Raw genomic sequence first — 13,094 nt, 5'->3', positions numbered from 1 at the left:
TAGAAATTTGAGTATGCGTATACTTCTGAATATACGTTTGGAGTGTTTCCCTGTTTTGAGAGGTACTTACGATTCTCATCAGTCACCACAGTGTAAGTGACTTCATACTCTGTGATTTCCCCGTTGGTTTCTGAAGGTTCAGCCCAGCTCAGTTGTGTCACGGTTGGTGAAATGACATTGAACGCCAATCTTCCTGGCTGATTTGGTACTAAAAGGAACAATAAGACTATCAATGTAAGTTTTCCTCGTATTGTACTCCCCAATGACTGTCCACTATCTACAAGTGTGATGGAATGCTAAGTGCAGCTCCAACAACAGCTCAAGAAGCTTGACATCATCCAGATCAAAGCAGCCCACTCAATTGACACCCCATTCACCAACTTCAACATTCCCTCCCTTCACCAGTGATGTATAGAGGCAGCAGTGTGTTCAATCCATATGCTGCACTGTGAAACTCTTCAAAGCTTTTTGATTGCGCTTTGCAAATCTTTGACCTGTACGACCTGGATGAACAAAGGGAGCAGATGCATAGAAAGACCACCTTCTCCACCAAGTCACACACTATTCTGATGTGCAAGTGTATTTCCATTACCTCATCAATACTGGCTCAAAATACTGGAGCCCCCACCTTAACAGTATGTTGGGAATGCCTTTTACCTCATAAACTACAGCAACTCATGAAAAAGCTCACCAACAGTTTTTTAATAGAATTTAAGGCTGGGTTTAAATGCTGCCCTTAATGACATTCACAATCCATGAATAAATTTTAAAAAAAGAGTCTTAAGGCAAAGTAAGAGTTGCCATGGTGATGGTTTTCCAGATTGTGATCTGAACAGTTGTAAGCACAACTGCACATTTAATTAGACAACATTAGATTAGATTAGATTAGATTACAGTGTGGAAACAGGCCCTTCGGCCCAACAAGTCCACACCGACCCGCCGAAGCGAAACCCACCCATACCCCTACATTTACCCCTTACCTAACACTACAGGCAATTTAGTGTGGCCAATTCACCTGACCCTGCACATCTTTGGACTGTGGGAGGAAACCGGAGCACCCGGAGGAAACCCACGCAGACACAGGGAGAACGTGCAAACTCCACACAGTCAGTCGCCTGAGGCGGGAATTGAACCCGGGTCTCTGGCGCTGTGAGGCAGCAGTGCTAACCACTGTGCCACCGTGCCGCCCAACAGAGAGGTTGAAGGTACAACTTTGAGATGCTCTTGCTAGTTATCTTAAAAGGGAATGCACAATAACCAGCGGGAGACACAATTTATAATATTAGATGTCACAGGATGAAGAAGGAAAGTTGAGTAGCCAGAACTTTAAAGGGGATGAGGAATCAAGAATTAGATGAGGTTGGACAGAGTAAGAAAGGGAGCAGAAGGAAAATGAGATGGAGGATTAATAGTTAACATTGCTGGGGGACCAATGGATGGGAGGGAAATGTGGCTTATGGGGTGAGGGGGTAAATGGGAAGCCATTCAGCTTATTGAGCCTATTCCGCCATTCAGTATGATCATGGCTGATCATCTATTTCAGAGTCTTTCTCCCATACTGTCTGCATATTCCTCTTAGCGAGTTTTGAGAAGATTTATAACCCAGATTGAGGTTCTGGATGTAGGTTTGCTTGCTGAACTGGAAGGTTTGTTTTCAGAAATTTTGTCACCATACTAGGTAACATCTTCATTGAGCCTCCAGGTGAAGCACTGCTGGTGTTTCCTGCTTTCTATTCATATTCCTCTACATCACTGGTATTTAGAAATCAGTCAGTCAATCTCTAATCAAAAACACTCCACAGCCCTCTGGGATAGAGGGTTCTAAAGATACACAATCTTCTGAGTTGTTTCCAGACTTCACAGCCAGAAAAAAACATCCTATCTGCACCTACCCAGTCTATTGCTTCAAGTATTTTGTAGTTTTCAATGAGATTACCTCTTGTCTTCAAAATTCCAGAGAATACAGCCACAGTTTGCCTATAGCTCATAGCTCAGTTTTGCCATGCCAGGTAAGGAAACCAAAACTATATACACTATACCAGCTGCAGTCTAACCAAATCCTATACAATTGAAGCTATAAAGAGATGAATGAATATTCCTAGCATAATGATGAAATTCAGAAACTCTTTGCACTTGTTTCTAGAGCTGACGTTAGAGACAGCAGAGACAAGGGACTGAAGCAGAAAACACCAAGACACATACACACCCTTGGTAGATTGTGAGGAAAGAGCAGTAACTCTTGTCTTAGGAAAATCTGTCACACTGCACAGCAGAGCTTTTATCCTGTCCCACACAGGCAGTGCAGAATCTACAAGAAACATAATCATTTCCTGTATGCCAACAGAATCCCCTTGTAATGTCCAGATGAATGGTAAATAAATGTCAGGCCGAGAGTTAATTTTATCTTTCTGATGTGATGTTAAACTGAGGGCCTAACTGAGATCCTAACTGCCCTTCCAACTGTGGAACATCTAATGGCCTCTGTTTTGAGGAAGAGCTGGGGTGTTATGCCCCAGAGGTACTGTCTAATATTTATCCCTCAACTCACATCACTAAAACTGGTTATTTCACACTGCAGCATGTGGGAGCTTGCTGTGCAAAGGTTGGAAGCCACATTTCTAAAATCACTACTGATTTTATTGGCATCAAAGCACTTTGATGACTAAGATCATGAAAGACATGACAGAAATACATGCTCTTTTTTTCTTAATAATAATAATTCCGAGGTAACTTACAGTCTTCAAGTGTGCGACATTGAACAACGTCTGAGTAGGGCCCAAAACCTTGTGAGTTGTAGGCACAGACATTCATCTCGTAGTCACAGTATGGGTAGAGATTGGTCAGGTCAGCAGAAGGAGTCATCGTTTTTATGACCTGAGAAGAATTCTCATCCCCCTCAATCCAGTAGGTCACCTGCACATGAAAGAGCTCTAGTTAATTTACCTAATCCATTCAACTTCCCAGGGAAGAAGGTGCTGACAATTGGAAAATAATTGTACAGAATATACTGCACAGAAACAGCGCAGTCAGCCTGACCACTTTATGTTGGTGTTATTGTTCCAAACAAGTCTCTTCCCATTCTATCTATCACATCTCAACCTTCCAATATATCGTTTCTTCCCCTTTGCTTCATGATTTTCCTCTCCTTTTATTTGCCCAAATGACTTTCTATGTTTACAAGTGTCACCTTCAAACACTCTCTGTGCAAAGAAACTTGTTCCTAATGCTATCTTGATTTAGTAGTGACTATCCTGTAATTTCGCAAAGTTCTCTCCCCCTCTATTCATTTATCATTTTAAAGATGGTCTAAAGACTTAAAGGTCACTTTTCAAGAAATTAAAAAACATATTTTGTGATAGCTGCACTCACTTGGCTCTGATATCACAATTGTAAATGTTTTCACTTTCGCCAGGCCTTGTATGTTTTGTGGTGTGGAGACCATACAATTCCACACACCTGAGCATAGTTTCACTTTAGAATTCTGTACCCTCAGAAATAAATCCCAATGCTTTGTTAGCACTTTTAATTGCTTTGCTGACCTATATCAGTATTTTAAATTGGTATCTTGGATACTCATATCCCTAGATCTCTTGGATGTTTTACCCATTTATTACTTATTTTCGAAGGCACAGATATCATTTCTGTTTTCCTACCGAAGTGCAACGCTTTATCATTGTCTATGCCAAAGTTTATTCGTCCCTTAACTACCCAGTCTTCATGTTTTCTAACTTTTCACTGCTTTTTGTGGAACATTTCCCCAGTTTAGTATCATTAGTAAATTTCATATTGAGTCCAGTTATTGACTTAAGTCTAAATTTTTAATATAAATTTTAACTAACAGTGGGCCCTGTACTGATAGTTGTAGAGCACCACATTCTACTATCCTCTATGCTGAGTAACTATCCTTTACCTAAACTCACTGCCTTCTCTTCTGTTAACCAATTTATTATCCACTTAGCTACTTCCCCTGACTCCAGATGTCAAACGTCTTTCATGAACTTGTTACGTGGAACTCATTGAAAATGCTGGCTATTCAATTGATCACAGCAGCAATCAAGCTGTTCATACAATTAGAGGAATAACATAGAGTCATAGAGTGGAGAAGGGGGTAATTCTTCCCATTGTGTATGCACTGACTTTTTGAAGGAACTGACTAGTTATTGCCAATGACCGGCATAACTTTCTTTTTCAAATATTCCTTTAGAGGCTATTATTGAATCTGCTCCCCTCACCCTTTCAGGCACCAGCTCATAAAAGGTCAATGCATAAAAATAATTCTCGTCATTGCCTCCCAGGACTTTTTCTGTCAAATATCTTAATTTGGTGCCCTTTGTTGACTCATTAGATTAGATTACTTTACAGTGTGGAAACAGGCCCTTCGGCCCAACAAGTCCACACTGACCCGCCGAAGCGCAACCCACCCATACCCCTACATTTACCCCTTACCTAACACTACGGACAATTTAGCATGGCCAATTCACCTGACCTGCACATCTTTGGACTGTGGGAGGAAACCGGAGCACCCGGAGGAAACCTACGCAGACACAGGGAGAACGTGCAAACTCCACACAGTCAGTCGCCTGAGGCGGGAATTGAACCCGGGTCTCTGGCACTGTGAGGCAGCCGTGCTAACCACTGTGCCACCGTGCCACCTCATCTGTTGGTGGAACCAGTTTCTCCCTATCTATCTTATCAAAGCCTTCATTGAGTCACCATTTAAGATTAAAATTTACAGAGTCATTCTTTGCTTGAATGAGAATAATCATAGTTTCTCTCGTCAACATCTTTTGAGAAGGAGGTAAAAACAATGACTGCAGATGCTGGAAACCAGATTCTGGATCAGTGGTGCTGGAAGAGCACAGCAATTCAGGCAGCATCCGACGAGCAGCAAAATCGACGTTTCAGGCAAAAGCCCTTCATCAGGAATAATCAGGTTCAGGAGATCTTTTGAGAAGGAGACATGTGCTTTAACGTGAGCCATCAGTCATGTTCTATTGGGATTCAATAGGCACCAGTGTTGGATGGAAACCAGGAAACATAAACCTATTCATATGGAATACACCATTGAATCTCGAGGAGGAGTGGGTTGTTGTGGAGAAGCCATACTGATGTACCATGGAACCGCAAGAGAAAGAAATGTGTAGGATGTACCATGGAACTTCAATGAGTGAAACCAGGAGAGTAGCATTCAGTCTCAGCAGGGTCTCATATGGAACTTTAGGAGAGAAATAGAAAATATGTCATGTGTAAAATTTAAATTCCTCATCCTGTTTATTTATTATTTGTTTATGGTGAGTTCAACATAGAGCTTTCAGCCTTTGGCATCACAGAGAAAGGCTGTTAAGCTAGCTAACAAAGGGTAACAGTTATGAAAAGGATTTGGGTAATAAGCTATAGCTAGCAATATAATTTATTATTCCAGAAGGTTCAGGAGATCAAACCTGCCATTGAATTTATCCATGTGGATGTTCTGTATCATTTCCTTTAATAATGTCTCTGGAACTCTCAGTCCTAATGTAGGAGTCAACAACTCTGTTGCTGTAGAGTATTCCCCAATGATTGATGAGTCTAGTACTTCACAGAATCAATGCACTCACAGCCTAGCCAGAAAGCCTGATGTTGATTTTCAGAGATCCATTACCTTATATTCTGTTGGTTGGCCTGGTGGAGGTGTCCAATTCAGACGGATCCTTCTGCTGTCAATTGGATGAGCTTTCAAATTGGTTGGTGCAGACTTAATGGGGTTGGAACCCTTCAGAAGAATTGGTGCTTGATTGACTGTAATAGCAGATTAGCATGACATGTTAATGAATTGCCTTTTTTTTTGCTGACTACAGAAGGATGGGAAGCAATCCTTTATTAGACAACTAGACAAAAAAATTAAAAAAAAGAGTGAAACATTAGAGAAGAAACATCATTTAGGATGTGAGGCTTAAATGTGGTGTTTATCACATATGTATACACTGAATATATGAAGCAAATTTAATCAATTCAAGTACAAATTCAACTTGTATGTAATGACATGGTGATCATTAGATTGATTGCACACCAACCAGGATTGCGAACCAAATAGACCAGTTTATAAGCTGCACAGAAAAATGAGAAAAATAGGATGAAACAGCTGTAAAGAGAGAAGAGAATATACTGAGAGGTCAGTAGACAGTGGAGGCTTTATAAATGGGATTAATAAATAGAAAGGGATTATGGGGTTAGTGTAAAGGCCTCCAGCAGCAGCTCGGAAATGATAGATTGTTTCAATGGAGAGATCAGACAAGTATGAGGCAAAGACAGGGTGGTTTTATTCTGAGTTTTTATCTGTTGTATATAGATTGGAGTAAGGCTACCATGTGAGAGAAAGGTCGTGAATTTCTTCAGTGTATTCAGGATAGTTAATTGCAACAATGTGTGCTAGAATCAAGAAGACATGCTATATTAGGTTTTACAACAGGTTTAGTTGAAATGTGAACACATAGTTAAAAGTGGCCATAATATGATCAAATCCAACCTGATGTTTGGAAAGGAAAAACACAAAACAATGACTAAGTTTCTAGATTTAGCTAAGGATGGCTTCAAAAGGTCAAGACAAAGACTGTCCACAATAACCTGGTAAATCTACTGCAGAAAATTGGAAGACAGAATTCAGAAAGTATTTGTGATGCAGAGCTTTTTACTTCGAACAAGCAAAGGCTTTACTTGCTAACAAAAAGAAATATGGATGACTAATGACGTGAGAGGCAATATCAAACTATGAAATAAAACACAAATTGCAAAACTAAAATTCTGGTATCTGGGAGAGATACAAAAAACAAGAAAGGGTGATAAAGTTGATAGTAATCACTACAAAAGGAATACCAAAATAAATGTGCAAAGGACATGATATTCACCACAAAAAGATTATTACCTTATTAGAAAAAGGTAGTATAAGTAATGTCCTCCATTTGAAAGCATGTTATTTCAATGAAAGTAAGGGAATGGTGGAAGTGTTGGATGTTATTGTGTCCGCATTTGCAATAAAGGAAGAGTTCAGCATGATAGAGACCACAAGGAAGCCAATACTGCATTGAATCAGGGAAAGGGACTCACCAAAGTTAACAGTGACGAGCATTGATACAGTGATTCTAATGTAACTAAACATGTCAAGGTACTTTACAGGAGCATCATGAACTTGATACTGAGCTACACAAGATTTTAGTCCACACGACTGAAAGCTTGATTAATGAAGCTGAACGTAAGGAGCACCTTAGAGGAGGATGTCGAGGTTGAGGGATACAGGGTTGAACTTCAGAGGTCAATGTCGAGGCAGATGATGACACTGCACTCAATGATGGAGCAATTGAAAAGGCCAGAATTCGCACAGTATAGAGATCCACAAACTACTGTGGGGCTGGAACGGACAACAGAGACAGGGAAAGGCAAGGCCATAATGGATTAAAAATGGAGATATTGCTTGACCAGAGAAAATTTGAAAACATTGGAATTGAAGAGTGATAAATCTCTAAACTAGATGCATTCCACCACAGATTTAAATGGACACGGGTGAGAATTTTGTAGATTCTCTAAATATAACCTTTCAAAGTTGTCTCAGTTCAGGAACTATTCCTATAGAATGAAAAATTTGCCATTGCGCTCTTCAAGAAGAGTAAGAAAGAAGCAAAACAGAGTTATAGACTCGTTAAACTCACATTTGACGTCAGAGCAGCTTAGTTACTGTGTATGAGCGGACAGTCATAGGAAAGAGAGACCATCGACCCTTGGAAACACTGGCATTGCCCCGTGTTCTTATGTCAACTGTTGTACAGTGGCAGTTCTATCACAACCGAGTCAGAAGATTGTTTTTATAAATGACACACAAATAAAATCAGAGAATCACAGAATCCCTACAGTGTGGAAACAGGCCATTCAGCCCAACAAGTCCACACTGATCCTCTGAAGAGTATCCCACCCAGACCTATTCCCTTATCCTATTAATCTGCATTTCCCATGACTATTGCATCTAATCTACACATCCCTGATAACTATGGGGAATTTAGCACGACTAATTCACCTAACCTGCACATCGTTCGACTGTGGAAGGAAACAGGAGCACCTGGAGGAAACCTACGCAAACATGGGGAGAATATGCAAACTCCACACCGACAGTCACCCAAGGGTGATTTTGAACTGTGAGGCAGCAGAGCTAAAAACCGAGCCACCGTGCTGCCCCACCACTGATCCACTGTGAAAAACAAATGGTGAGAATGATGGAAAGAGTCTGCAAAGGGATATGGAAAGGTAAATAGATAGTAAGTAGAGAATAAAAGATTTTTTTAGCTAAAATATACAAGGTGTTGGTCAGACCATGGCTGCAATACTGTGAACACTTTTGGGCCTTTTACGTAGGAAAAGAAATTGCAGGCAGTCCAGAGAAGGTTCACTAGGCTGATACCAGGTATGGAGGGACTCTCTTGTGAGGAGAGTTTGAGAAGATTCTTAGGGGCCTACATTGAATGGAATTTAGAAGAATGAGATTAGATTACTTACAGTGTGGAAACAGGCCCTTCGGCCCAACAAGTCCACACCGACTCACCGAAGCGCAACCCACCCAGACCCATTCCTCTACATTTACCCCTTCACTCAACACTACGGGCAATTTAGCATGGCCAATTCACCTAACCTGCATATTTTTTGGATAGTGGGAGGAAACCAGAGCACCTGGAGGAAACCCACACAGACATGGGGAGAATGTGCAAACTCCAAACAGAGAGTCGCCTGAGGTGGGAATTGAACCCGGGTCTCTGGTGCTGTGAGGCAGCAGTGCTAACCACTGTGCCGCCCATTGAACAACATGAGATTCTTAGGGGACTCAACGGGGCAGATGCAGTAAAGTATTATGGGACAGTCTGAGAATAGAGGGCATAATCTCAGAAATCCCACGTTTAAGACAGACATGAGGAGGAATTTTGTCTTTCAGAGGATTGTGAATCAGTGGAAATCTTCACCACAGAGGGCTGTTAAGAATGGGTCATTAAATATATTCAAGGCTCAGATAGGTTTGACAAAGATAGATATTTAATCAGTAAAGAAATCAAGGATTATGGGTAAAAAGCTGTAAAGTGGAGATGAGGATTATCAGAGTAGCCATTGAAAGATGGAGCAGCCGAAATAGACCAACTTCTGCTCCTATATCTTACAATCTTAGTAAGTCACACTTCAGAGTTGTAAGCACATAATCCAGGCATTTGTGAATCTCAGAAGATATGGGAGTATGTCAGTGAGAGACCACACGACATTGATAAGAGCCATAATCCAGATTCCACCTGCAACAAGCTACAGACAATAGACAATAGACAATAGGTGCAGGAGTAGGCTATTCTGCCCTTCGAGCCTGCACCGCTATTCAATATAATCATGGCTGATCATTCCTAATCAGTATCCTGTTCCTGCCTTATCTCCATAACCCTTGATTCCACTATCTTTGAGAGCTCTATCCAACTCCTTCTTAAATGAATCCAGAGAGTGGGCCTCCACTGTCCTCTGGGGCAGAGCATTCCACACAGCCACCACTCTCTGGGTGAAGAAGTTTCTCCTGAGCTCTGTCCTAAATGGTCTACCCCGTATTTTTAAGCTGTGTCCTCTGGTTCGGCACTCACCCATCAGTGGAAATATGTTTCCTACTGCCAGAGTGTCCAATCCTTTCATAATCTTATACGTCTCAATCAGATCCCCTCTCAATCTTCGAAACTCAAGGGTATACAAGCCCAGTCACTTCAGTCTTTCAGTGTAAGATAATCCTGCCATTCCAGGAATTGACCTCGTGAACCTACGCTGCACTCCCTCAATAGCCAGAATGTCTTTTCTCAAATTTGGAAACCAGAACTGCACACAGTACTCCAGGTGTGGTCTCACCAGGGCCCTGTACAGCTGCAGAAGCACCTCTTTGCTTCTATACTCAATTCCTCTTGTTATGAAGGCCAGCATGCTATTAGCCTTCTTCACTACCTGCTGTACCTGCATGCTTGCCTTCATTGACTGGTGTACAAGAACACCCAGATCTCTCTGTTCTGCCCCTTTACATAAATTGATTCCATTGAGGTAGTAGTCTGCCTTCCTGTTCTTGCTACCAAAGTAGATAACCATACATTTATCCACATTAAACTGCATCTGCCATGCATCTGCCCACTCACCTAACTTGTCCAGGTCACCCTGTAATCTCCTAACATCCTCATCACTTTTCACCCTGCCACCCAGCTTTGTATCATCAGCAAATTTGCTAATGTTATTGCTGATACCATCTTCTATATCATTAACATATATTGTAAAAAGCTGTGGTCCCAGCACGGATCCCTGTGGTACCCCACTGGTCACCGCCTGCCATTCCGAAATGGAGCCGTTTATCACTACCCTTTGCTTCCTATTAGCCAACCAATTTTCAATCCAATCTAGTACTTTGCCCCCAATACCATGCACCCTAATTTTACTCACTAACCTCCTGTGTGGGACTTTATCAAAGTCGAGGTACACTACATCTACTGGATTTCCCTCATCCAACTTCATAGTTACATCCTCAAAAAATTCAAGAAGATTAGTCAAGCATGATTTCCCCTTCATAAATCCATGCTGACTCTGTCCTATCCTGTTACTACTATCCAGATGTGCAGTAATTTCATCCTTTATAATAGACTCCAGCATCTTTCCCACCACTGAGGTCAGACTAACTGGTCTATAATTTCCTGCTTTCTCTCGCCCACCTTTCTTAAAAAGTGGTATAACATTAGCCACCCTCCAATCCTCAGGAACCGACCCCGAATCTATTGAACTCTGGAAAATAATCACCAATGCATCCACGATTTCCCGAGCCACCTCCTTCAGTACCCTGGGATGCAGACCATCAGGCCCTGGAGACTTGTCAGCACTTGCTTTCTCACACTTTCTAGTTACCTTTTCTCCTCCCCCCCTACCCGTTCCCCAGTTCTTGACTTCCCAGTTTCTTATGGAAAATTTCCTGTCTGTTTTTGAGGAATATAGTCATGTTGTCATGGATGGAGTAGCATAACTATCAATGTACAATTATAAAGATCATGCTGTTTCAATGTAACAACTCAAAAACCAGCTCCCAGTGTATAGTGAGGTATTTTATTTATTGAGGGTATTGCTTGGCTAGACCAACATTTATTGCCCATTGCTGTTTGCACTGGCAAGCTGCCTTCTTAAACTGCTGCCATCCAAGGCATAAAAGTAAACCCACAGTGATGTTAGAGAGACAGTATCAGGATTTTGACCCAGCACCAATGAAGGAACAGTCATACAGTTCCAAACCAGGATGGTGTGTGACGTGGAGGAATGGCTGGGTTAGGAGAAAGAGATGAGGAAATTTGAGAATTGTAAGATTGGTTAGGTGCTGGAAATTTTGCAGCAATCATAACTCACCTCCTGACTCCCTAAAGCCTGCCAAGCAAGGCACAGTCAGGAGGTGGATAAGTGCATCTCCCTCAACACTCAAAATGCATGACACCATCCAGGACAAAGCAGCCTCCTTAATGTGCACCTTATCCAGTACCTTCAATATTCACTCCTTTTGTCACTATTCTACAGCAGCAGTGCTATGAACCATCTACAGTATAAATCTGATATATTGCAGATGTTGGGGTGTAAGAAGTGAAATCAAGTTATTGCTGAACCACAATTTGGCTGAATTTCAGTTATGTTGAGTGCAGTTGTATTTCCTCAGAGCACTGCAAGCTTTTAAGCTGAGACCCCTTCTCAGTGCCATGTTGGATTATAGCTGTGGCCTTGACACTGCCACAGGGGAGATGTCAGGGGTGGGTTCTTTACCCAGAGAGTGGTGGGGGCATGGAATGCGCTGCCTGTGGGAGTGGTAGAGTCAGAATCTTTGGTGACCTTTAAGCGGCAATTGGCTATGGGGATGATCACTTCTGGCCACAAAGAGGCAGCTGCTGTCTGACTGAGATGTTCAGAAGGAGATCAGAGGCTGTGTAAATCTGGAATGCATAAAGCCCCTGCACCATAAGTGAATTCACATTATAATAATTCATGTTGTGACAGATGTTCACTGAATAAGATACTTTGCAGCAATTCATTCAGGCTCCTTCAACAGCACTTTACAAACCCATAACCTCTACTAGAAGGAAAGAGCAGCAGATACATGAGAATGCCAGCTCCTGTAAGTCCCCTCCAAGTCACACACCATTCCTTTTACTGTCATATCCCATATAAGGATAAAAAAAGCTCATTATTTATGAGGAGCTGGTTTCTAAGTTGTCACGTGGCCCATACACTGAAATAGCAAGACAGTTAGAATTATTCAGTGGTGTTTATGTTACAATATTCATGATCACTACACTACCATATGTCCAAGAAAACCAAAGGGGCATTTTCCAAAGGAAGCAGAGAGGTTGAAAATGGTAACAGAGAAAATAAATGGCTGAAGCAATGGTGTGTAAGATCAGAGGTTTGATACATGAATAAGAATCATGTAGACAAGAGTCAACTTTTTGTTCTCAGAGGCACTGCTGCCAGTCCATGTACAGAGTTCAGATCCATTCCACGATATCCACTAATATAAAATGAGTTTTATAAATATAAATTGACTTACCCTCATCCAGAGTATGACAGTAAGTGATAGCAGATTGGGGACCATCACCAAGATCATTATAGGCCAGCACATTCATTGCATAGTAAGAGTCTGGCTGGAGATTGATGAGCTCAGCAGAAGTATTCCTTGTCTCTATAATCTGAGAGGCAAGCCTGTCATCTTCAGGCCAATACTCCACCTGGGAGAAAAAAAAAGCATGCTCAGTTATTTACATTGCCCAGTTAGTTACAGCCTATGGCACTGAAGGAAACCATTTGACACATTGTGTCTGTGCCAACTAATAAAAAATTATCCAGTCAAATCCAACTTCCAGCTTTTGGCCCACAGCCCTGTGGACTGTAACATTTTATATCCAAGTCCAAGAGTTCTTCATTAAATGTGGTGAGGATTCTTCTCTTAACCCCTCCTTTCAGACAAGGAATTCCAAGACTTCCACCACCATCTTTTGGGCAAACAAACTCCCCATCAACTCCCCTTCTTCTGTTTCTTTAAATTCATACCC

The 13,094-nt window shown here is 41.6% G+C and overlaps 1 protein-coding gene across 3 annotated transcripts in view; it reads right to left on the bottom strand.

Annotated features, from left to right (window-relative positions):
- itgb4 (integrin, beta 4) overlaps window positions 1-13,094 on the bottom strand; it is a 174,965-nt gene that overhangs the window by 43,031 nt on the left and 118,840 nt on the right. For all 3 annotated transcript variants that reach the window (XM_088000376.1, XM_088000377.1, XM_088000378.1), the window contains exons 29-32: window positions 12,593-12,770; window positions 5,642-5,778; window positions 2,736-2,913; window positions 71-208 (exon numbers count right to left, since the gene is read on the bottom strand). In XM_088000376.1, the coding sequence (XP_087856502.1) occupies window positions 71-208; window positions 2,736-2,913; window positions 5,642-5,778; window positions 12,593-12,770 (631 nt within the window). The remainder of the gene's footprint in view (window positions 1-70; window positions 209-2,735; window positions 2,914-5,641; window positions 5,779-12,592; window positions 12,771-13,094) is intronic.

This window comes from Chiloscyllium plagiosum, unplaced genomic scaffold, assembly GCF_037043375.1.
Source record: "Chiloscyllium plagiosum isolate Xiang-an unplaced genomic scaffold, Cpla_swu_hap1 HiC_scaffold_25, whole genome shotgun sequence".
NCBI lineage: Eukaryota > Metazoa > Chordata > Chondrichthyes > Orectolobiformes > Hemiscylliidae > Chiloscyllium > Chiloscyllium plagiosum.
Note: the sequence above shows the minus strand (reverse complement) of the source record. Positions and strands in the feature narration are given on the sequence as shown.